General features: G+C 41.1%; 1 protein-coding gene across 2 annotated transcripts in view; it reads right to left on the bottom strand.

Moving 5' to 3' along the window:
* The window catches only part of CRHR2 (corticotropin releasing hormone receptor 2), a 95,564-nt gene that overhangs the window by 23,232 nt on the left and 45,333 nt on the right, over nt 1-26,999 (bottom strand). For both annotated transcript variants that reach the window (XM_065744834.1, XM_065744835.1), the window contains 4 exons: nt 17,164-17,281; nt 13,056-13,209; nt 12,336-12,396; nt 7,430-7,502 (listed from right to left, as the gene is read on the bottom strand). In XM_065744834.1, coding sequence (XP_065600906.1) covers nt 7,430-7,502; nt 12,336-12,396; nt 13,056-13,209; nt 17,164-17,281 — 406 coding nt within the window. The remainder of the gene's footprint in view (nt 1-7,429; nt 7,503-12,335; nt 12,397-13,055; nt 13,210-17,163; nt 17,282-26,999) is intronic.

The raw sequence follows: 26,999 nt of genomic DNA, 5'->3' as shown, positions 1-26,999 counted from the left end.
TCAATAGGAAAACTAAATTAATCAGCTTTCTAGAGAAAGCAAAAATGAAATGCATACAGATGCATAAATAGATGTAGTGTTTTTGTATATTAAAAGGTAATTCCACCATTTAATGATAACCCCTTAAAAAACCAAATCACCCCCTATCACATTAGAGATGACCAAAATGACATGACAGCCTAAAACACTGGCATGTTGCTATGAATTATTCACCTGGCACTTGCTCTGGCTGCACAGGTTCAAGGTGTTACCTGAACAAACTCAAGAGAGAGTCTTTCTTCAAAGGGTAACCATCCAACACAGATAATGAAATGTGATTTCCCAATTTGAAAGGATGCTGAATACAGGGAGAGACCTGACAGGATGAATTTCAGATAGGTTTTTCTGGGCAGCTGCTTCTGGTCATATGAGTTTATCAGATGTGGAACATGTCTCAAACAGAACTGGAAATTATAGAGAGAGACACTGTGAGAGTGGATGTGGAATTGCATGTGTTGCTTTTTTGGTCCTGAGGACACTGCTGACCCTAGAACTGCAGAGCTTAAACTTTGAGAAATGAGAAATAGCAGTAAAGACAAGATTGGTATTACATTCTTGATGGTCTCCAATCAAATTTGCATATTATCTCCATCCTAAGGGTATGTAGCTATGAGAGCATGCTTGCAAACCAGTGAAAATCATGATAAATGTCTTCTAAGAGAAACTCAAATATTTTGCAGGTTTGTAAGGCATAAACTACAATCATCTTAGCAGTGGAAGAACGAGAAATCTGTAAGGAGAAGAAAATAAATTAAAAAAAAAATCAATAGGAAAACTAATCAGCAATCCTGAGGCTGAGAAAAATCATACAGTAGTCAGTAAGAAGGGAAAATGAAAGACAGATCAGTAATAATAAAAATAGAAGAAAAATTTTCAGTCTCAGAACATCAATTGCAATCAGAAGTGAGAAAAGTCAATGGAAACTAATAAAATATTCAGAGGAGCAATTATGGTAGTAATAAAGATGTTTGCCAAGAACTAGGAGGTGCTTTTCAGTGAAAGAAAACGTGAAATGCATATAGATGCATACATAGGTGCAGTGCTGCTACAATTACATTGATCAAGTGGGACACAGGATGGGAAAAATTAGTGAGTCAAATCAAACAGCTGTTATAAACTGTTGTTTTGAAACATCCTTTGCACTGGTGGGAAATATCCTCTCAAGTAAACTGTTTGAATTGTTACTATTCCTTTACTTCTATTGGAAGACAGGTCATGTATGTTATGAACTTGGTTATTCTAGCTTAGGTAAATTAATGGTAATTTACAATCATTTCAACCAACCAATCAAAAAAACAAACAAACAAAAAAAAAACAAAAAAAAAACAAAGAAAGAAAATCAAAGAACAACATATCTTTCCAAGCTGTGTTTTGGAAAGCTAAGGAAACAGATATTTATTGAAACTGTCCCTGTGGCATAGTTTTCTATGTCAGTGATTGGCTCATAACCTGGTTGCATAACATGAAATTGAGATGGAGCTGCAGAAAGGCTCTGTTGCACCAACTTCCAGCCTGAGCTGGAGCTCTTACAGCTCGGGCTGTTAAACTGTAAGGAAGAGAAATAAGAATCTTCTTCCTCTTGTGTATTTCCTCCTGTAGAAATAAGATGTAAAGGGGAGAAATGACCTGGTTTGTGAAGTCCTCTGACAGATTAAGCATGGGGACAAGGGAGATCCTACTGGTAGTCGGGTTCTGAAAGGAATTCAAAATTTCTCCAAAGGCTCCTGTAGAAATGTGGCTAAGTTTAGATGGAATAGCATCACATAAAAATATACAAAAAAAGAAAATGCAGGAGTGTATGATCTGTTTTCTCAATGGAGAGAGGCTAGCAGTGGATTTGTGCTATTCAATGCAGACCTACAAAAGGGAATAAGGAGCAGGCCGGATATTAAGCTACTCAGAATAGCAAAAATAAAAGCTGATTACAAAGAGCTGGATAGGGACTCACAATACTAAGTGAACCACGACACAAGAAATCATATGACAAAGTTAAATGCAATGGGGAAGTAAAGCAATCTTAACTTTACATGAAGAATTATGAGCTCTGGGTATTTTAATTAAAGAAAGAAATGAGCTAACTCTCTGAAAATCTCATCTCAGTTCCCTGTAGCACTCTGGAAAAGAAACAAAAAATTGTTTGGAATTAGGAAGAAAGAATGAAAATAAAACAGAGAAGATGATGCTGCTACAAAAATCCACTGGCTTGGTTGAGTACTGTGGCAAGATTTGATCACATCCCCAAAAATCACAGAACGGCTAGGGATGGAGGGGACTCTAAAGTCCATCCAGTCCTAACCCCTGCCTGGCTGGTTGCTCCCCATCAGAACAAGTTGCCCGCAGCCCATGGAGTCTGGCCTTGGGCAGCTCTAGGGATGAGCATCCACAGTTCTCTGGGCACCAATCCCAGTGCCTCACCAACTTCATAGGAGCAAATGTCTTCCTAATGCCTAATCTAAATCTACTTTCTGCTTGTTTTAAACCATTCCTCCTTGTCCTATCACTACACTCCCTGACAAAGCTCATTTTCCTGCCAGCTCCTCTAAATACTGCAAAGTTGCTATGAGGTATCTGCAGAGCCTTTCCTTCTCCAAGTCCAACAGCTCCAGCTTCCTCAGCACTAAATGCTACATCATTGCTAATTAGCACATCACAAAGACCACATGTCAGCTGTTTTCTGGTCAAGATCATTCTAAGGGTGAGCTCATTTTCTCAAAGGACATTTCACTCTTCTGCAGCATCCAGAGATCTCAAAGCGCTTTAAGAAGGAGGAGAAATGTCATTAAGTTTGCTTTATAGCTGGAGAATCTGAGACCTAGAGCAGCAATACAACTTGTTCAAAAGCAAATGGCTGTTGAACGTGATGTTTGAAAAAAGCCTAAATATTTGACCTGACTGTTTGAAAAACTGAAAATTTAATAGTCTTAGCTTCAAGAAACATCACAGTGTAGTTTGCATCTGGGGTCAGTTCATAACAGCAGTTACTGAGAAAAAACACAGCTCAGTTTGCCATCTCTGGAGCCTGTTTGCTGAGGTTCTTCCTCTAGTCTTGCTGTTTTCATGGCTCACCAGCTCTTTGACAGGGATTGCACTTAAAATTACATGTAAGTAATGTTTTTTTCTTAATAAATTCAGGCTGAAATTCAATTCCCTGGCACACGTTTCCAGACCTTTACTCCTTCTTTACTTTCAGACAGGGACGTATGATTAAAACTTGGTTATGCCATTCTAAGGAAAGATTTCGTAGTAATAACACTAAAAAATAACAATAAAAAATTCCATTAATTTGAACAGAAAATAATGAACAGAATGTCATTCATTCTGGTTTTATCAGAAATTGAATCTAAGTATTTAGTGCACTGAGTGGCTCAGTCTCTCGTGGGATGTATTCAAGCCAAGGTGCACTCAGAATAAATAACAAAGAATGACTAAGTATATTTTCTCCTTCACAATCCTTGACACGGGTTTCTAGGACCAGAATTCATACCCAGCTTCCTTTGTCTCTGAAACTGTTTGCCTGTTTTCAATGTTTGAGTTTCTTCTAAAGAAATCAATCAAATGCCTTTGCATTGTTCAAAGTCCTCAAACCCTGAGACATAATAAAGTAATATGGCTTAACAACAAACCTGAGGACAGTTATGATCAAAAAGGCTTTCTTCTCTGCCTGTAGAAACCTGCATTTTCCCCAGTGACCATCAGAACCACATGATCTGTTCCTTTCTTGGACCACAGCAATCCAGTGCACAGAGGCAAGGAAATGAGAGATCAAAACCAGTGGAGATAACATTTGACATATGAAATCCCATCTTTTAAAGAGGCTCAGGATCTTCAAAAGTACTTTTCATCCCTCTGGAACTGAGAATATTTACCAACAAGAGCACTCTAACCATATCGTTCTGAGGGATGTGGTTTAGTGGGAAATATTGGTGGTAGGTGGACGGTTGGACTGGGTGATCTTGGAGGTCTTTTCCAACCTTGGTGATCCTATGATTCTATATTACCACGGGCTGGTATAATGATTCCTCTTGAAGAAAGAGATGCTGGTTTTGTCTAACAAGTGACCAGAGCTCAGCTGAGTTGTATATGGGGCATTTGGCTCTCAACAAACTGAAAAGTACAATTCATTACTTAAAGCTTCTCTGTGGGTGAAGCCAATTTTAATGGCCACAGGCTGAGTGCTTGCATATGGACTGATAATTTATTGGAATTTTAAGACCGAGCCCTCATTTGGAAATAACATGGATTTATTCTAGTAGCATTCATATCTCCTTATCTTCCCAGCTGTGCACTAGGATGGTTCTCTCACAGAATCAATCCTGGATGCCCTTTGGTAAAACATGAAGCTCAGCTTACCCAATATTTTTAATTCTTCATTAGTTCAAATCCAGCTCACAGCTATAATTAAACAAGGGCAGGGAGAGAGTTGTACTGTTTTTAAAATCTTTGTGCCCTCCATTTCTAACGACCACTTTTCGCTTATGGAAAGAGAAAAGCAGGCAGCTGGATGCAGTACTTTGCACCCACCTATGATAAGGCAAAGGAAGAGGTGACATGTTTGACTGTGTCACCACAGTACATGGCAGACACTACATTTCAGTGCTTTCATTTCAGCACTTCTCACAGCATCCTTGAAAGGGTCAGTAACTCCAGTTAACAGTAAGCAGGCTGCATCCAAAGCAGCGTGGCCAGCAGGGCCAGGGAAGTGACCCTGCTCTTCTGCTCTGCTCTGTGAGAGCTCACTTGGAGCACTGAATCCAGATGTAGAGTGCCCAGTATGGGAGAGACGTGGACCTGTTGGAGTTCATCCAGAGGAAGGCCACAAAAATGATCCCAGGGATGGAACAACTTTCCTACAAGGACAGGATGAGAGAGCTGAGGCTGTGCAGCATGGAGAAGGGAAGGCTCCAGGGAGACCTGAGAGCGGCCTGAAATGGGGGCTGTGAGAAAATGGACAGACTCTTCATCAGGATCTGTTGTAATAGGACAAAGGGAAATGTTTTCAAACTAAAAGAGAGGAGATTTAGATTACACATGAGGAAAATGTTTATTACAGTCAGGGTGGTGAGGCACTGGCACAGGTTACCCAGGGAGGTGGTGGGTGCCCTGTCCCTGGAGACACCCAAGAAAGGTCAGGCTGGACAGGGCTCTGAGCACCTGATGGACCTGTGGGCATCCCTGCTCATGGCAGGGGGGTTGAACTAGATGACCTTTAAAGGACCTTTCCAGCTCAAAAGATTCTGTGATTCTAAGTGATGCTTTAATCATTATGTATGGTTTAACTTGCATAACAATCACAAAATGAGCCTGTCAGCTTGCTTTCACACATTGTAAAGCCACACATCCTTAATTACAAACACAAGGCTTAACAGTTATTTAAAAAAAAAAACCAAAAACCACGACACATTTTGGTAATCAGGGCTGTACTAACACGAGTTTTCAGATCCACCTTTCAGAATACATTTTCAGAGAGCTCCTTCCCTCACTCTGCAGCACTTTCTGATGGGAGGAAGCAGGAGGAAAAGAAAGAAAGGGCTTTACCTTATGTGACTTGTATAAGATCTATCAGCTGCTCCCCAACCCCATGTCTGATTACTGTTGCTGGCTCATGAGTGCTTCATGAGAACTAAAGTGCAAGCCAACGTGGAAAGGTTTAATAGGTCAGGTCAGTTGGTCACCAGCTCACTAGCTACAGGATATGCTCAGGAATTGGTTTGGTTTAAAGGGTTTTAAGGACTACCCTAAATTACAAGTGGAGAAAATGTCCCATATAGACAAATCTTCCAACTGTTCTTCCATTTATCATTCCTCACTGGTGTCATTATGTAGAAAGGGCTATTTGGGGAAGAAAAAGTTACTCTAATGATTCTGATCAACCTATGGTATCCACCAGCAGTGACATGCAAGGATTTTACAGATCTCGTGGGTTTCTAGAGAGACACAAAGGATCTATGGAAGATTCACAGTTCAGACTTCTAGGCCGTGATGTAAAAACAGAATGTTTTCAATACTGCAGGATTGCGAACTTGCATTTTTTAAATAGGATTTGTATGTGAGTTGGTCTCTATATCAGTGAGTTCATTTACAATTATACCGCGCACCAGCCCAAATATATTTCTCACTGTAAAATGTGAATAATTTCTACACAAAATCAGACCTTTTTTCCCTTTTCAGCTACATGCAATGTGATCTTTTTGCCTCATCGTAACAGTTAATTCAGCAATTAACTCTCCTACATTCAGGTTAGGAAACATTTAGATTAGTAACTGGCTTCCTAGGCAACTGAGAAGTTGTTTTCATGCAGAATCACATGAAAAGTACAGACCTGACAAGGTGAGAACTCAAGGCTTCTAAGCCTTGAAAAAGCTCTGAGGCATTTATACCTTCTCCATGGAGGGTGGAGTAGCATAAGGGACAGTAATCCCCCTCTTGGTGCCCTAAGTGAAAGGGACTCCACTGAGCCTGGAAACTCTGCCAGGACGGCTGTCATCTTCCCAGCTGGCTGCTATTGCATAGTGGTAGAAGAATCACAGAATCACAGGACTGTAGGGGCTGGAAGGGACATCCAGAGATCATGGAGTCCAACCCCCTGCCAAAGCAGCTCCCAGCCCAGGTAGGGATCCAGGTGGGTCTTCAATGTCTCCAAAGAAGGAGACTCCACAACTTCTCTGGGCAGCCTGTTCCAGTGCTCAGTCACCCTCATTGTGAAGAAATTCTTAAGCACATTTGTGAAGATGATTGTTTTTTCTTGGTACAGTCCTTTCTAATAATGTCGATCTCACCCGTCCACACTCAGCATGTTCTGGGAAGGCATCGCTGTGTTTATGTTGAAGGTTCAAAATGGTGTATGAATAACCTTCCTACTTTCTCTGCCTGCTGCTGGTTGTCACAGGGGATAGAGCACTGGTTAAACAGATAAACAGCTTGTCGGCCGTGTGCAGCTCTGAGAAGGAAAATTAAAGTATGAAGGCCTACAGATAAATGCACTGTAATAGTGGGGAGAGAGGAGATGCAGATGACTAGGCAAGGAAATGCAATTCCTTACAACAATTACTAATTTTTTTAATCAGTGTGCAGGATGGAAGTGATCTAGTTCTCAAGAGCCTCAAGTGGAGAAGCAGATGTTAAAACGTGCTTTCTGTTTTTGAATGTACTTCCTTGTTACATCTCAAACGATTCTACAAAGGAAGGCAAACAACATTATAAAGGAAGGAGAGAAGAGCCCCTAAGGTCAAGGAAACAACCAAAAACAGCACAGCAATTTTTGACCTGCAGTGTTAGCTACAAAGGTGAAGGCACTTCACCTTGTTTGTGTCTTATTTTATACATCACAGGGGCTTATGAAATATCCCTCAATGGAAGATGGCAGTGTCCTTCCACCCATATAAATCCTTACCAGAAGAACAAGAATCACTGGCCCTTGATATATGTAGTCGATATATTTCCCTGGTTCTTTTCCAAACCAGCATCTGTAAGAAACAAAACAAATGAGAAAATTGTTTATAAAGGGAATGAAGGTAGACTGTAATATCAAGGACGCCATGGAAATATGTTATACTCTAACTTCTTTAATTATGTACATAATCATCAAGTGATAGAGTTACCTGCTACAAAGCCCATCAGAAAATAAATGTTCCAACTATGTTTTTGACCGTTGCCTATATAAAGGAGGACACAAAAGATGTAACCTTCTGTGTCTGAAAGGGATGAAAGAGGTATTATTTTTAAGGAAAAGGTCTATCACTTACTGCAGTGCCCATACACCCTTCAAGTAAGGGCTATTACATAAAATGTGCCTCAAGTTACGAGGAAATTATGTCCATATCAGGTATTGGATGAATAAGGAGTTCATCCAGTTGGCTCTGAACCAAGCTGGTGACCACCAAATCCAGCACTTCAAAGATATTAAACCTAGCAAATACTTGATCTAACATTATTAAAAGGGAACTAACCTAGAGACATGAAAACAAGGGCAATTACTGAGCCAAGAGGGCCATGAATACTGGAATACCGGTGCAGATCTGCACTTTTTCAAACATGAAAGATGTATTACTTGTTGCTTCAATCACACAGTGCCCACCCCAAAGCCTATCTTTCTTTACAAGGCTTTGCTTGCTAAAACAGAAGGAACTGTTTGCTCATTGCAAAATGCTCTTATCAATGTGAATTTACAGAAATGTTGAGATATGCAGTAGGTTTCTAGGAGCACAATTCAGTAGCACGAAACAGTTTGCTTTTCCATAATATTTTAAGGTTCAAATGAATGATTGGCTTTGAATATTTTATAGGTGTAAAACACATCTGTTATTCCCTGGTTCACTGACTGCAAATTAGTGTAAATTGATAATTTTGCAACTAATCTCCCAAAACTTGGCAGTAAGAGCAAGACTTGGAACAAGGTACTTTCTGCAGCCAATTTATCTTCCAAGAAGAATCCCCAAGGCAGCTTTAATAGAATGAAACCTTTTTTCTTTTTTTTTTTTTTTGGATTAGAGAGATGGAAAGATATGAAAAAAACTGAAATCTAAGATATGCCAAGGAAGGAAATGCAACTCTCCAGAATATTCAAGGCCTGGATCTGAAAGATGTTTTTAAAGGGCATTTTGAGGCAACTATTAAAGATTGCCTGAAAGTTACAGGACCAAAAAGCTAATAAGAAGTTTCTAGGAAGCTGGCTGTTCTAGCAGAAGAATTCAAATGGGACCAATAAGAGACTGAAACATGTAGCAGAACTCTGGGGGCTAGAACAAATCCAAAGACAATCTGGAAGGGAGCTGGTAGAGCACAGATGAGGTAACAGGGCAAAGGCTGCTCATTGGTCTTTGGAATTCAAATATTGCTTAACTGTAAGATCATACTGAAGAGCAGAATACTAACATTTACTGTCAATATCAGACCAAAGTTGTATGGATTGAAATAACATGTACATATGCACACTTCCACAAAATTTAAGGGAATCAGGTTGTTGCTGAATGTAGACTTCTACAACACAAGCATCTCCACGTGAGTTTTGATTATGCAGATTCCTTTTGTAGTCAGTAGAGAAAAAAAGATACAAACAGGTTTTCTAGGATGGTGTTCATCTCATGAGGCTATAATTAGGCTATGCTGTTAGCTTGCAGAATGAACGTTTCTAATCTGCTTCAATCAGTAGAGGAGTAAGGACAGGTAAGTGCCACTGACATTACATATATCTACATTTATTTTGCTGTATTTCATACCTTCAGCTTAACTTACCAGACTGAGACCCTAGCTGGTGAGTTGCAGGCTTTCTGCTTGTCATCTTAACTCTTGCTCCAAATCCAACATTAGTCCTTATTCTTACAGTAAAACCTGCACTACACTTTTCTTTAAAACCAAAAAGAGAAATCTAAAGCACTGACAATTACACGGTGCATCAGAATTTTAATTCCAGCTGTGTGTAATTACATATGAAAGCCACTTTCTTTTTTCTTTTTTTTAATCTTGGCAAGGATAAATGAACACTCCCTAAATATCGAAGAGGACAGTTTATGAAGAGAGTTTTTATTAAACTCAGATACATAAACACTTCTACTGAATGGCATCAGCACTAATATTCTTCACAGCTCTGTGATCACTCTTCATATAGCAAGAAAAACATTTTTCTTGTAATTACTGTTAATTAGACTTTACTAATGTCCTCCTTACCAACTATCCATATGAAATTGCTACACTAATATCTCTTCATTATTTGTATGTACTTTTTTTTTGGTCCTGAGGCACTGTCAGATTTTACTGAAGAACTGCTAAACCCCAGACAGGATATTTGCCACATTACCAACTACACTGTCCTACAATGCAGAACATGGCCTCCAATGAGTATTAAAAATGGGAAAAAAAAATAAGATTCTCATTTGAGCATCTCCTTAACATTCTTCTTGTGCATTATTTTAGTCCTTCAAGCTACATAACGTGAACTCCAGTTCAGAACCCGAACAAGTCACATTACAGTCTAAATGAAATATCATGTGCTTTAACACCTGAGATGACTGAATATTTATGACAACTAACAGGCCCTCAGCAACGGATTCATTTCTTCTTTTGCTCCACCTTACTCACTGTGCTGAGTCTCTTCTCCAAATGAAATTACTACAAATGTGAAAAGTAGGTTTTGCTTAATAGCCTTTTCCTTATAGCTTAATGCCCTCAACAGCTTTTCATTTAGAAGAGTTCTGCCTGTGTGTGGTATGTGTCAGATCAAAGGAATGCCATGGAAGCATCAAGCATCCAGTCTTGCTTTCTCAAGCAGAGTGATGAAGAATGTGAGTCCTGACTCCTCCACTGACACTAAGCAAGAATAACACTAAAGCTCCAGGACATAACACCTCACACTACAGTGGGCAGAAGCCAAAAGGACTTTCTCAATGCACAACAGTTTTGGAGCAGCTGTGTCATGCAGTGAGGACATGTATGAATGTTTCACTACAAACCAGACATCAGCTTAAAGGTGAAAGCGTCCCAAGGCATTAGGTTTAGTTGTCTGGGTCAACCAAGAAAACCCAGAACCTCCCTGATCAGCAACCATGTGTGACAAATGATGTATATGAGTTAAAGCATATGGATTTGACATATGAATATATAAGCTCCATTTCATAATCAACCCAAGACAGAGTGGTTGAGCCTGGAGACTCAACAGCAGCCCAGATACCAAACAGCATTCAGCACAGAGTGCAGCATCACTTTGTCTTTCTTGACCTGCTGTCAGTATTATGCCTCCTTCTTTCTTATGTAATGCCATGTTGTTCTGAATCTGGGCAAGATAGATTTCACTGCTGAAAGGTGGCATACATGCCAATATGAACCTGTCACATCTTTCTTCTGATCTAAGGTACATGAAAGTGAGATTCTTTCAACGTTCACATTGCAGGTGTAGGGGTGATGGTGAAAGGAGGCTGTGGTACTGATGATGCAGTGGTTTCTCTATCCATCCGCCATGTTTGCAGTGTGATTGCAGTAAGACAGATCCAAGATGCCCTGTGTAACTCAACACTTAAAAGGAACCTGACTGTGAGACCCAGAATGTGTCAGTCTTCACCCACACAGAAAAAAAAAGAAGGTCTGTGAGCACGGAAATTGGGGAAGTCTGGTCATCTGAGGCTGCTTGATTTGGATGCCCAAGGAACACATTGCAATTGAAGATTTTCTTCCCATTTTGCAACTACATCACAGATTCTCTCACATAATTACTGCAGGCAGGGATTGTATCACACAAAACATTTTTCTCAGTGGAAGGGTGTAGTATGACTATCAGTATGTGCAACCCCTGAGAACTGGATTATAACCTCCAAAGTCACCACTAAAGCTATAATGGAGAAATTGGTCAGGGGTTCAGGAGTTTGTGGGGAAGAGAATTTAGTTTTGTGGAGAAGAGGAATTTAGTAGTGCAGAACAGAATTCCTCCCATAGTGTGGATGCACATAGCTCAGCCAGTCATCCTTTTTAGGATCCTGTTTCCTTTTTAGTCTCCTTTCTCTCTAGGAGAGAATGTGTGTATGTCTCATTCCTCCAACCTACTCTGGACATCTCCTTCCAGATGAGATGAAATGCACCCCAGTCAGCTTTTACAGTTTGGATTGATCACCACTGATCATAACACACCATAGATTAGTGAAGATGTGGACACCTACAAGGTAGATGCTTACAGTTAATAAGATGCACTACAAATAGACAGTGTGGTCATATGAACAGCAGATTCACAAAGAAATAGATTTTTTTTTTACAGCTAAGTGAAATGAGCTGTAACAGCCAGTAGACATTGATCCAAACACCAGTTGCAAAGCACATGCTGAGCTATATCTGAACAGTATCAAAGATTGGGGAAAAAATCCCAACACCTGTTTCTATCACATATTTTGCAATTTCATACACTTTCTACTTTCAGATGGGAGAGAGAGAGAACCAGAAACGCAAAAATTCCAACCATAAGACTGTTTTTGGCAGGCTGACAACTGAATTCTGCACACCCTTTAGCACTCAACTGCAGTTTTCACCATTTTACAACAGCAGAACTCTCATTGAAGGAGATTAACGAGACTGTAGTCACACACAAAGCTAACAAATGAGAACATTAGGGTTTGGCAAAGGAGATTTAGGAAAGTATTGATACTTCTAGGAGCTGGCTCAAACAGTGGTCTGAAATTTGAGATTGTTTGGGTTTAGACGAAGGGGATTTGACCTTTTCTCTTTCCAAACAGTCTTATTTCTAAATTCTTAGTTCAGCCTGTAGGAATTTCCTGATTTATTTAGACAGCCACATAAACACAAATGTTAACATCACTTACTGCTCATTTTCATAATACAGTTTGCCAATGGCCCACGCAATGATGATGGGGCAAGGAATACCTGCAACAACACAACAAATTCATTATTTAATCGCAGCCCATTTATGGAATGATGATAAAGATTGGACAGAGATTTGTAACGAGGATAGGAGAGTCTTGCTTAATGAACTGGAAGACCAAATACAAGTAGTCCTATCTTGGTATATGTAAGACACTGCAATTGCTGTGGTTTATTTATGCATTAAAAATGATATCAAGAAAAAAAGAAATTCAGTACTAGTAAGAAAAGTTAATAATATTATTAACAACATAAATATTATTTTTCTGTAGAAATTACCAGAACATTTTGGTTTGTTTATAGGCAATTCTGGTCCCTTTTCATTTTCCTCCACTTTACATGGCAGAAGTTTACAGAGAGCATTTGGAGGTGGGTCTTGTTTAGGATGAAACTCATTTTCAGCATCTTCAACAAATTTGAGTTGAGTCCTGAACTTGAGAAACAGGTTGAGCTTTTTTTAACTTGCTATGTTGGAATTCATTCTTTTTAGCTCTTTTGTAAAGGACCCAGCTACTCTTGACCATATATATTTCATTGAGGAAGTGCTTGGGAAGTTCCCATCTCCATTTCTCCCTTTCGCTTTAACCTGTGTCACTGCTCTTGTTCCCATCACCTTAATGCTCACACTGTACAACACCATTGTACATGCAGGAGGCACTTACACCATCCTATGAAGAGAAAGACCCATTTCCGCAGCTTATCTGTGGAGTAGGTCATCACTATAGCAGTATGTAAGTAGCAGCCTTCCACGAACATCCAGAAGAAGTTGGTCACCACAAAATAGTTGTAGACAGTGGTAATACACCGACACCAGGGCTGGAAAGGAAATAGAAAACAACATCTTCAAATAATGCTAAGATCATTTCAAAAACACTATATTGCTACTTCCTTGACAGACTGATTTTATTGAATTCAAAAATGCACCGCTATACTTGGCACATGGAATTGTGACAAGAGGAGGCAGCCATCTGACTACAGGGGGTCTACCACAGAGGTACAGCCATAGCCTGGGGACATTTCTAAGGATGATGTGTGAGTCTGAGCATCTCCTAGGCAGTACTACGTACCCACAGAGCAATTTGAAGAAAATTTAAGGTAAAAGAAGTTAATGTTTCAGTACTGTTTCACTTCCACCGAAGGGAAGGAGCAGTACTGACATTCAGAAAAGAAAAGGATATTTTACTTTAAAGCTATGTCTCTATCAACTATTTGTTTCATCCCCTCTGTTCCTGCTATTTGTGCTTCCGTCTGTAAGCCACAGTACTGCACACATCAGCCCTGAATTTTGTCATAACATCAAGAGAAATTTTTGGTCAGGCCCAGTGTATCAGTAAGGCAGCTTCTGTGGCTGTGTGCAGCGAGAGCACAGCTGTGCAACAGGCAATTAGCCACAGAGAGGCAGATGGTAACATCCCATCAATAAATCATAAGTAGCTGCTGATGGCCATTTCCATAGCACTACACACAGAAGTCTGGGAAAATTCCTTCCTGGCCAAGCAGGCATTCAGTGCATTCCCTGAAGCACAACATTAAGTACCTGAGTTAGCTGGTACTGGGGATGTCATTTTTGGCCTCAGCATTCTCCATCCTTTTAATTAACTCTACTGAAGTACTCGAAACTTTTGACCCTTGGTTAATTTCATTTTGGTCTTCATCTGCATGGTGTACTGATGATCTCTAGGCACCCAACAGAGCAGCAGATGCACTTTCAAACCCAGCAGAATTCTGGGGGCTAAGAATTTATTAGGCAAGAAACACGGACACAAAATGATAGTGCGTTCACAAGTGCTGATCACTTCTGTTTACTGAGCTGCAATAAACAGAGAGAAAGAAAAAACCCTTCTGGATATGTTATGCTTTTAATGTCTGTGTGATTTCATCAAGATTTGAAATGTAGTTTGCCCCGATCCTTTAGGCAGAACTTCAAAACAAAACAACTTCTTCAGATGAACCTGAAGAAGATGAAGTTTCGTGTAAGCAAATTAGAATTCTTATTTTCTCTCCATTTGGCCTTAACGAAGTGGAATGAAAACGAACCCCTCCCCTCTGTTTTTGGCTAACACCAAACACTTTGGTTCCATTCCTGATGGATTACCAAACTAATAAGGCCACTTTTCCTAAGGCACTGAGTCTCTTATTTGCCTTTGTTGTCTGAGAGGTTGTAAGCATGAATTAAATCTTTCCCTGTGGCCTCAATCTCATGTAAATGCTCTGATATGACATCAACACTCATATTCTGCTCTTATTCTCAGCTGTAACACTTACACAGCCTTTCTTCTTTTCAAAAGAATTGTACAACTAATTGTACTTAAGCCTCTGTCACAGCTGTGTGGTATTGCTCCGTGGGTTGTGGATGTGCTGGGACACATATAGACCCACACACATGAAGGCTGTCAGATCTCCCTCTGCACTGTTTCCATAGGAAACCAGAACAAAATGAATTTTAACGACTCCACGCAATTCCTTTCGGAATTGTGGATTTGTTATTATCGAATAATAAACCCAATTAGCAGAACTCATTAATTTACGCCATTTCATTTATTGCCTGAGGACACCCAGTCCTCTCATGGATCCACCATTCCAGCACTTCCCCTTCTTGATTCATTAACATCAGCACGATGACTTCATGCAAAATGTTTTCATGTCGCGTCCTTTATGTTTCTGTAACTGTATTATTAGGTCTCCTCTGATTAGCCCCAAAGAGATAACGTGATTAGCTCTCATAACTTATGCTGCTCCCATTGATTTTGGAGGCATCATTTCGTTGCTGACTGCCATCAAAATAACAGCATGATCACTAAGTTTGTATCAAGCGCTTTCCCAAAAGAAAGGCTGCAATATTTTGCAGAGAAAAGGTGAGTAATGGCAAGCTGAGTCACGTGAGGATCTGCCTTTGTCTTTGCTGGTTCATATTTTTTCTGAGTATTTGTGGTGCCATTTTAAAATGCAGTTGAGTCTCTGAGTACAATACATTATCCCAAAATAACTGTAAAAATCTGCATTAATATTTGCAGTATTGTCATGAGAGCAAACCACACAGCACAGAACTATCAACGGTAAGGCTCATACCACCATCTTCTGTAGCCTGAAAACAGCAGAAACACAAAGCAAAGAGGGGACTAGTAGAAGCTCCACTTTCTTAAAGGAGTATCTACTTGAACAATAACACAGAATTATGCATAGATATGTCAAAAAAACTAAGAATCTTGGGATTTATTGGTACTTCATTGGTATTTATCTTGGTACTGATGACTTTGCTGTTCATTCTTCCAAAACACGGGATTAAAGTACAGATGCCAAATCTGACATTTGAAAAGTTAACCAATGACGACTTTAAACGAAGGGATATCTGGGCTCCTGGAGTGGTTTTCCATTTCTGCAGTACCAGCTCCTCCATGAGCACACACTGCCTGCTCTCAGCAAGGGATCCAGCTCATACCCTACGGGCACTTCAGGACACTTGCTTTCCAAAACAAAGCTATGAAGGGTGTGTTCATGTGTGTGTGTGTAGCACAGTGAGAAGTTGTTTGTTGTGGAGGTAGCCACTAGGAAACAGTTCGAAAAGGAGAACATTCCACTATAAGAACGTTACTGAGAGCAGTAAAAAGCCTCTGTGAAAGGGGACTATCAAAAAGAATGCTTCCCCAGGGAAATGTAGAATTATTCCCCAAGAAAACTGAGAACAAATACATTTAATCCATTCCAAAACCCTCATGTTATTGGAGCTTTTGGGTGGGGCAAGGTATTACAGTACTAACAAAGGGACTGCTTCAGTGTCCTCACTCTGACCAGAAGCATCAGCTGGCAGTTACGTGAGTGAACAAGAAATAACATGGAGAGTAAGAGAAATGGAAGCATGATGATGTCTTGTTTTTATCAAGAGAGCTCAGTGCCATGCATAGAAGATGCTCCACTTCTTGTTCCCCTTCAGCCTTCCCATTTTTAATGTGTAGATCTGCCCTGTCCCTTGGAGTGGCTGTTACCCTCAATCATCCATAAGAAAGCTGACTTAGGAAGCAGCAACCTCTTTACTATTTTATTGGCTGTGCTAGTTTCCCACTAGTTAAGTGAGTTTGTCTCAAGGGGTTCAGTCCTCCCCAAAGGATCAAGAGAAGGAGCTGGAGCCAAGAAAGCAGCAGGAGCTGGAGTGAAGAGTTTGCATCCCTGGAGGAATGTGTCCCTGGATGCAGCCCATCTCACACAACCAAATAGTGAAGATGGGATTAGCAGAAAAATGGAACCACAAAGACATAAAGGAGCAAAATTGTTCTGTTTCAGGTCCTATTTCTTTTTCTTTTTCTCCTGCAGAGTCCCTCAGGCTCCAGACAGCAAGGTGCCTGCTGCCATCAGACAAAGTAGCTGACTAAAAGCCTGAGCAGCCAAAGCAATTATTTCTGTTCCCTGTTTGTGGAGGTGTTGTCCTTTGAAATGAATGGGGTTTTTTTTGCACAGAAATGCAATCACTGCAAGGTGCTGTGACAAAAATATTTGAAAGCCACTATACTGTGTCTCAAAGTAGAAGTATTTGGAAAATCTTAATGGACAATGAAGATAAGTGAGAAGGTTTCGGGGGACAGATTATGATTACAAAAATGTTCATTCTCAGTAATGAGCAAAGTAATGGAAGTTTAGAAAATCTAGGATTTTCTTTTTTTTTTTTTTTTTTTATTACATGAAAAATGCTCTGAGTCCTTTGGTATGTTTCTAACAGTAGAATGAATTCAGCACCTCAGCTCAGCCCCCAAACCGTACGACACTCCAAGCACTTACTTCATTGCTTTCATGTATGTTGTGATCTATCATTTGGAGCAGAAACCACATCACATTTCTCAGGATGAACGTGGTGATCAAATTCCAGTGGATAATATTCCGAAGGCATCTGATGCTCCTAAACAGGGAAATAGATGTAAGTCATTATATATAACAAATATATACACATACACACTCACAAGTATTTAAAATGAACAAGCTAACTCTGTTCACTTGCCTAGTTTGTCTATCCCAATACATAACTTGTTTTACCCTATGAGAAAAGAGGTTTTTCTGCTCCATGCTCAGCAATGATGGACTGTGAGGATGACTGTAGCACCAACAAGCATTACTGGGCCAGGCCCAATCCTCTGGATCTCTGGGTAAATGGCACAGCCATTGCCAAAGCCAAAAATTGGACTTTGCAGTGTAGTCACAATGCAAATAAATGGTGTAAATACAAAACAGCAGCAGGTGGATGGTAAAATATGTGGAGCTTGCTATACGTCTTTCTTCCAGAAACCATGCAAAGCCACGTACAACAGTTTGTTTTGATAACATGAGGAGTTCCCTTCGACAGATTCAACTCAAGCTAGTGAAACTGGAGCTACTGGAAAGACCCAAACATCCAAATGGTCAATTGATCCTTGGTTATTACTTTTGTACTCCCCAGCCTCACCATCTCTGTTACAATGCTGACTAGAATTGTTAAGACCCAAAACAAGAAGTCTGTGCTGGAGAGTTTTTGCATTGTTCACTGAAGATCTGGTGACAAACATCCTCTAGGATTGGCAAAACTGAAGTCGTTTACATAGGATGGTTCTCTCTAAAGGCTCAAACAAACCGTGTGAGGTTGAAAGTTTTCAAACCCATTAGTGCCATAGCAGCAATGGCTCTGGGAGGCAGGCGGTGCGTGAAAGCATCATGCCAGCAACTGGAAGTATAGCTGCAGCTAGGCAAAGTTACTGAAGACAGATTCAGTCATCTGAAACGAGACTGTTTGTCTTCTAATCCTTTGTGTAATCATAAAGGGAGGTGAGTGCCAAGGGGCAGTTTTGTAGTTGCAGAATGCCCAATTAACCAGTCTTCTCTTAGCTAAACAAATAGCTCTCCAGCTACCAGAACCACTTTCACAGAGATTCAAATAGCCAGTGTTCTTCCTGGGATCAGCGGGTTAGGATTCTCTGCTCGACATATCAGTCTCCCTGCTTGTAACAGAAGCTGTCAGATAACACAGGATGCATGCAGAAAGTGGTGTTTCCAAACCTGGTTAACTGTAACTAGCAACTGCTCATCTCACTGACACAAAGATTCCTTCAAATGAGAAGGGACAATACATTAGTGCATGTAGCTACTGCCTCAGGTCTTTTGTATGACAAGCAAGCCATTCTTCTTTATAACAAACATTTTGCTATCATAAAACCCTACTGCATTTTTCCTAGGACCTGACTAGTCAACCTGAGGGACAGGAGCAATTCTGATTGGGTTCATCAGCCTCACAACCCTCTCAAAGATTTCACAGCAAACCAGCAAAAAACAAATGGAAAACCTCCCACATACAACATACAGCAAAGTACACAATGATGCTCCGAGGTATAACCCTACAAACTCAATGTCAAAACAGCTTCTGAGTTTAATATCTCAGGCTCCAGGTATAAAATCGGTATTTTGTTTTCAGAGCTTCAATGACTCATGACTGGAGTCAATTTGGAACAAAAGAATATATAAATCTCCAGCTACTGACATCCATTCACTTTTATGTAGGGTACAAAAGGAGAAAGTATTGCTCTCAGCTAACCTGTGCTAGCAGGGGACCTGTCAGAGATGTCTTGGTTCTTTGAAAACTTCACTTCTAGCCAAAGGCCAGGGTTTGTGGTTAGGCTTTCAAAGCAACCAGGCAACCAACATCCACTGGCTTTCATGTTGAAACCCAAGAACCCATCTGGCTCTAGACCGACTTTGAAACATGCCATTAAGGTCCATTCTTTGTTGAGCATTCTGCACACCCATGTCCTGCAGCTTTTATTCTTCTAAACTTTTCATTCACTTCTGTCAGGTCAAGGATTAGCAGATGAAGGGAGGAGCCTGAAATACTGATTCCAGGCATAGGGGACTAAAATTGAGGAAGTTCAGGTCAAACGATAGAGGTGCTCTCATGAAACTAATTGTTTTTGAGAACCCTAGCTACAGAACAGATCCAGCATGCTTTGCCACCTACATGTATTTCTTTTCAATCACAAAGGAGAAGACAGATGTATGGAAACAAATAATCCTTGTTGAATGCCTCTGTTGAGACTTAGTTTTGTCATCCCATATGTTAGGGCACCACTAAATCTGGCTGTGAGAAGCCTAATTCCCACTAGGCATATAGAACAACATTGGACTGGAGAAGAAAACAGGATCAGGGTAAATTTTAGACCTTTCTAAGTTAAGAAAGAGCTTTCCTCCCAGCAGGATCCTAGTCATCAAAATCACCTTCTTTCCTGTGTCTTGGAATACGAAGACAAACCTCACAGTCTTTGCCCTCAGGACTGCCTCTTGGTTCATATGTTGCCTTCTTCACCCATCTCTCTGCACTCAGCATTGGTGTTTGTTTGGACTGTAGATGCTTACGACGGAGACTGACTTCTAGTGATGTCTGCTCAGCACCAAGAGCGAGAGTGTAGGGTATGTGTGGGGAACCTCGGTGTGATGAGGGAAGATATGGTCTTGGTGTAAAACTAAGTGAAGTATAAATACAATCAACATCCAGAATTTATTGATATCAGACTTCAAATTATGCCAAATAACGCTTTGGACATGAAACAACAGTTAGCTCCCACACCCCACTGCCTTCAGCAAATGACATATTTTAGGTATCAGCAGCACTGTAACAGTCTCATTCCCTTCTGACACTCTGTGTGTGGCACAGCTGGTAAGGAGATGCTTTGAGCTGCTAAAAAGTCTCACATCTTGGAGTTAATGGAGCAAGGTTGAACAAGTTGCATAGAAAGCTTTTGACTGTTCTTGCTGCTGATCCTCCTGTCACATCCCAAGCCACTTCCCCGCCTTGGCACAGGTGAGAGGCAGGAATTGCTTTTGCCACTGCTCTGCCAGGGTAAATAGGTGGGATTTGAGTGTACAACAGTACTTTCAGGCTGAGACAGATATCACAAAATCATAGAACAGCTCAGGTCAGAGGGAACCTCAAAGATCATCCCTGCCAAGGGGTGCCAAGTCTGAATGTGCTGCAGAGTTTCTTAGTGGTTCAGACAGTGAGGTTACCCCAGACATGGAATAGTTATCATTTTTCCTCTTCTGATTTCTGTGTTTCTGTCTCCTAACCAGTACTAGCAAGAAGTCACAGTGGCTATAATGCAATCCATAGCCAAGGGTAGGAAAGGCATGAGAGAGGAGCATGTCAGATTCACACTGGGCAGGGATACACAGCAGGGTAATGCAGTGTGTGGAAGCTGCAATGTACAGCAGTGAGAACTGCAGCTAAGCCAACTGGTGTACAAAGGAAAAGCTCCTGCCAGCCACCTGAGCAAGTTTCTCTCATGTACAGGCACTGCTGGTGAATATCACCATGGTTATTTACTATGGATAAAGCATCGTGAGGGATACTGGCTGAGATGAGGGTCCCCAGAGCCTACCCTGTGCATAAATTTTGTCTGGAGGAGGCAGGCAGAGGATGAAGGATATGGAACAAAACTACAAAGAAATAGGAGACCTGCAGTGCATCTGCTGTTTGGTGGAGGGACAAAGCCAGCCTTTTCATATTTATCTCAGAGTCAGATGAAGAAACTCATAATTCTCAGAGTCATTTGTCTTCCTCAGGTATTTTCTTGGCCTTTAGTAGTTAGAAGCAAGCTTGAACTTAACACACCTTAATTTACTTTGAAAATATTACTGTTATCCATAAAAATGACACGTCCTGTTTTTAAAAGGGAAAGTCGCAACAGTGTTCTGTGGCAACGGGTTCCTCAGCTCCTTTCTTCATGATTAATTACTGGCTTCACTTTGTGGAATGAGAAAGTAAGCAAATCTATGCTCCAGGAACTGATAACTGCCTTCACGGGCAACCCCAAAAAGGAGCTGACATCATTACTGTGAACAGGAGAAGGTGGAATTTGTGCTGTATTACAAGTAAGTGAATTGAATTCCTGCAAAGTCAGGTGAATGGCATGAATGTATTTCCACGCAACTCAGAAGCTATGAAATGAGGTGTTACCCTTACCTCAGCAGGGAGATGTTACAAGCTGGAGAGCAGCAATGACAATATCAGGAAAACAATATTTTCCTGATACAGGGAGGAAAAACAGTCAAGAGAGGGAAGAAATGGGTGATTGAACTGCTGCTACAGATATAACTTTAGATCTTCTAGGAAGAAATTGTGAATTACAGAGCCATTTTAAGTCCCCCAGCCTAAAATGCCAGATGGCAGAAAATTTCATCTTCATCTTCATGTCACATAATTTTGTTTCTGCCATTTCTGCCTGTTTACAGCCCTTCCTGCCCATGGAGGTGTGAGGCCCAAGACCAGAAACACAAGATGCCATCCCAGTGCACATAGAATCACGGAATGGTTTGGGTTGGAAGGGACTTTAAAGATCACCCAGTTCCATCCCCCTGTGATGGGCTGGTTACTGTATACATGGCTACTATAAGCATCTTGTCTCTGAGAATGAAAGGGTTTGTTGGCTCCCCTTTATTTCTTAACCGTTAGTGTTGTGCCCCTCGCTGAGCAGGTCTCTACACTGGACAGAGCCAGACAAGATGATCTGGCAGCACACATCACCCACTGCACACACACAGAGCCCCATAAAAGCCCCATTTAACCCTACAGCAGAAAGTTAGATGCAAAGAAGCAATTAAGGTGAAACATGCTCCTCATTGGCCCTCCTAACTAGTAATCAAAAGCCAGGTGTATGGTGGGAGATTACACATAATGATCTCTTTATTTGATTTGAGAACAGATTGTGTTTCAAGCTCAAATGTCATTTTCTGACCCCTGGCATCCTGAATTGCCCACTGTGCAGCATATCATAACTGGGATTCCATACCAGGAACAAGCTGCAGAGGAAAAGAAAGGAGAATTCTCCTGCAGTTGGCTGCAACCTGTGTCAGAGGTGGGTAGAAAGAGTTTCTGATTGTTCATAGAGAAAAGCACACTCTGCTAATTACTTCTGTAAAATGATCTTAATTGCACGATGTGGTGTAGAAAGCAAAGAATGAGAAAAATTCATTCTTTGGACTTGGGAAGTGCTGAGAGCTGAAGAGGCAGGAAACTTAGCAATTGTTCCCATGCAGGTGACCTCCCTGCTTCAGAAATGGAGGTCTACCAAATGGTTTCTAGAACAGCACTGATAAAACGCAATGCAGCCTTTCTGTTGATTCATGCTTTTTTCTTCTCACTCTATCCATACAGTGCTATTGTTTTCCTTTGGGATGTTCAGAGCTACTATTTTCTGATTCAAAGCATGACACAAATAATTAGCATTAGCAATCATCATAATGTGCCGGCATGGTTGAAAGCTGGCTGAATTAGTAGAATCATCTGCACAGAAATAATGCAAATGATAACTTTATTAAAGAAGCTTGGACACCTTCTACTAATTCATATAGTATTCCATTAATAATGATGTTCAATTAAATGCCATCCCAAAGTCTCTCTGAAAACAGTTGGCGTGAGAAATCTGTGAGCACAAAGCTGGAGTCCTTCCCACTCCATGAGTGCAGAACAAGCAGGAAGGAAAACCATGGGCAAGACTTAAAAAAAAGAAAAGCATTTTTCCCCTTCAGTCTTTTAGAGGGCAGGCAAAGCTTGTAGGCAATCCATAAATGGATGGAGCTGGAGGAATACCTAACTGCAAAGCTATTTCCCAGGCTGGGTGTCTGTCACAGCCTATTTGTTTTCATCCACATGGAGCCCTCCCCTGAGGTCCTCATGGCTTCCCCTGTGTGTTCATGTATATATTCTGGTATTCCTGCTGCTTACAGATGGGAAAGGCAGCTGGAAAGGCTGGCAGGGAAAACGAGTTTCTTGGTGGCAGTTGCCTAGGGTAATATAAATATTCCCACATGAAACATGAGGGGCAGTTGCAAGGGAAGAATGAAAGCCACAAAGCCTTATTTTGAGGGTGAGTTGCTCAGGTGCAGAGAAGCAGCAGTTTCCACTGGTGCTTAGGATGGACACAGACACTTAAAATGAGCCCATTATGGAATTATCTGTGCTCCACTCAGCCTTTTCCAAAGCCTATTTCTCCTACCTGTAATTTTTCAACACAGCACACAGGGGATTCTGCTTGCTTGTAAGTCAAAATGGGAAAGCACTGATGCTGGAAGGCTGCAGCCAAAGTACCCATGAGCACAGTGTGAATGAACAGGATGGGTAACTATAGGGCACTACCTCAGCCTGTGCAGAAGCTTCCTTGCAGCCCAAGATTTTCTTCTCCTACCACACACTATCTTAAGATTAGCAGATGCTCATTAATTAGCTCCAGTCCTCTGAGGATGACACCTCTGTAGATATACTAAAGGAGCAAACTCTAAGGTGCTGATGCTGCTGTTCACAATCGACCTGGCCTCATTTCCTTCAAAAACTTGGTACAGAATGCTTCATTATTACCCAGGGAGGTCACCATCCCTGGAGGTGTTCCAGAACTGTGGAGATGTGGCACTGAGGGACATGGTCAGCGGACACGGTTGTGTGACGTCAATGGTTGACTAGAAGATCTAAGAGGTCATTTCCAACCCTAATGACTCCATGATTCTATGATTATTTTAGAGTATCTGGCAAGGAATTTAGGGAAGACAACATAAGATCATTCATAACTTGATGTTTCCAAATACTCATTCCTGTGGTTGGCCTATGTTTGTTGGCCTCATGTGCTCACTGCCTGCAGAATCACTGAATATCCTGAGTTGGATGGGTTCCCAAAGGATGTGGAAACGTTTCTTTGTTGTTCAGCCTGGGCACCTTCACATGAGGCTGTTGCTTCCATAACATACAAAGTCAGCCTATAAATTAGAAGGAGCATTCGTGCCCCATTTAGGGGTGGCACCTCTACTGACAAAATAACACAATGCAGAAGATTTTTGATTATTGAGAAGGTGAATAGGTGCCAAACAACTGCAGTGGAAATTGTGAGGGATATGGATGTGCACTTCCTCCTTGGGTGAAAGCAGAAATCAAACCTTTTAGTGGTTAAATACCTGCGGGTGCATTTTTGGTGGGTAGCTCTGATCAACTAGGCTTTAATACATTCTGATTCTCTTGCCCTGAAATGATATAGGCCATGTTTTCCTTTTGGAAATAAATGGCACTCTTGAGTATTATTCATACCTAACAAAGAAAGAAAGAAAACAAATCTGCAAAGACCAAACTTTGCTTTCCTTTGTCCTCCAAAACCTTGGTAAAGTTGCAAGATTTGCCCCACGGTTCCAAAATCCATCCCATCATCATTAATTGGAGAACAAAGCACAGACAAGCTTTAGGTAGTCATTCAGTATAGACCTAGTCTTGCTTAGAGCACTCATATGACCAGGATTTGAGCAGGTCTGTGCCCATCTCCAAGGGCACTGTCTTGTGGCTAAAATCTTGGCAACATTACAAATACACCTATGGAGCACACTGAAAGCTCAGGATGAGAAGTGGCCTCCAAACTCCAGGCAACCACTGAGTTAAAGTCCTTCATAAATTCCTGAAACTCTAGTTTAACTCCAAGTTATTTTTTTTTCCTCCATCACTTTGCTCCTGAATTTCTTTGCTCTCTAGGTTGGAAATCCTCCAATAATATCCACTCATAAGTCTATCCGTAGAGTGTCTATGCTTAGGTCTTCTTGCACCAGTCTTGTATGTGACTGTAAGGTAGCTCTCCTCTTTCTAATATTTATCCAGCAGTCATGTATCTGTAATCAGCAATCATACTCTTTGCCAGAATTCACACTGTTAGTCTATAGTATTTTATTTCAGGTACAGCTTATGAAACCTCCCACATCTTAAGAATATAGCTCTCTGGGGACACTTTTAATTACTTGTATTATTCTAGGACTTCAGGAGGGCTCTGCTCTTTTGTTGTTTGTCAGCTCTATACAAAGTGTCCAAGGAAGAAGTGATACAGATACCAGATGAGAGGGGAGTGATTATAAGCAGTGGGAAGCAGACATTGGCCTAGGGTTAATCAATAAGAAACACACTTCTGTCTCTTGTCTGAGTCCCTGAGACAAGATACTTCACATCACAGAATCATAGAATGGCTTGGGTTGAAAGGGACCTCAAGGATCATCAGGTTCCAACCCTCTGCCACAGATGGTTTCGAGCTGTACAGGCACTTCAGATGTTCTGTACTCAGAGAAGTCCATCTGAATGCATATGTGCTTATTTACAGAGCTTCATCATTTTCATTCTTGTCTTGCTTTGAGAACTTTCACACTTCAACACTCCATGGCTGGACAGAGTGCTGTCTTCAAATCCACAGCCACAGCTACCCACCAAACACAGTATTTAATAAATACTGGTATTTATTAAAAAATGCCTGAATCATCATTTAAAGCTTTGATATTCGAAGTGGCAGATAGACTGAACAAGAGTAGGTGGAAAGCCTGAAACTGAAGGGCAAAACAGAGCACTAACACAATTTCATTAATTTTAGTTGATGCCTTGTCCTGGCACTTGCTATTTTTCCCTTGGTCCGTGACAGAAAGGTACCTACAGAAAGACTGGACCTTAGACCTGGAGCCTACTCTGCTTTAATCACATTGGATACCTCATGTCTTGTCAGTAGGAATTGCAGAGACCAACTACCCAGCTGATACGTCACCTACGCTCTGATAGCCATCAGATCACTCTGCTCCATGAGATCACGTAGAATCATCAAGGTTGGAAAACCCTCTAAGATCATCCTGTCCAATCACTCACCTACCACCAGTATTGCCCACTGACCACATCCCTCAGTGCTGCATCTCTGCGGTTCTTGAACACCTCCAGGGACAGTGACTCTAGCACCCCCCTGGGCAGCCTGTGCCAATGCCTCTCAGCTCTCCCTGTGAAGATTTTTTTTCCTAATATCCAACCTGAGCCTCCTTGGCACAACTTAAAGCCATTCCCTCTCACAAGTGATGCTAGAGAAGAGACCAACTCCCATCTCCCATCCTCTCAGGGAGCTGTAGGAAGTGACAAGGTCTCTCTTGAGCCTCCTGCAGACTGAACAATCCCAGTTCCCTCAGCTGCTCCTTGTAAGACTTGTGCTCCAGACCCTTCACACGTTTCATTGCCCTTCTTCGGACGCTCTCTAGGACCTGTGGCAGCACCAACTGCGTGCAACAGTGAAGATCAAGAGGCAGTTCAAAGGAACTTGGAACAAGAGAAGACAGAATACAATACATCTTCTACCCCTAAGCCCTGGGAACTGATTAGAATTAGAAAAGTGAATATGTTGCTGAAAGGAAAAAAAAAAATCAGTCTCTCAGGAGAAAAAAATGGGAGGTTTTGGTAACCTAGCTGTTATTCCAGAAAGAAAAGTCACACTGCCTCACAAAATAAAAATTCAGATGTTTTGAAGTGGAAATATAAAGCATTAAATTAGGACGAAGAGGAAAGCAAAGTTTCCCTCATCCCTTCAATTTACTTTCATTACTGCCATGCTAGCAGAAAAGGATGCTGTGCCAATGTTCATGGCTTTTATTTTTATAGAGTTGCCTTTATCCTGCAACCTGCACAGGAGGACCTGTCGTTTTCAATCTTCAATCTTCCTTTAAGTGCCATCCTTCTTTATTGGATTCAAAATGCAGCAGTGACTTAGACATTTCCCAGAACAAATACACATCTTCCTGCAGTCAGTACTTCTGCTTCAGTGACTACTGCACAAATAAAA

This window comes from Cyrtonyx montezumae, unplaced genomic scaffold, assembly GCF_038088225.1.
Source record: "Cyrtonyx montezumae isolate F1298 unplaced genomic scaffold, pur_monq_1.0 scaffold_32, whole genome shotgun sequence".
In the NCBI taxonomy this organism is placed as follows: domain Eukaryota; kingdom Metazoa; phylum Chordata; class Aves; order Galliformes; family Odontophoridae; genus Cyrtonyx; species Cyrtonyx montezumae.
Note: the sequence above shows the minus strand (reverse complement) of the source record. Positions and strands in the feature narration are given on the sequence as shown.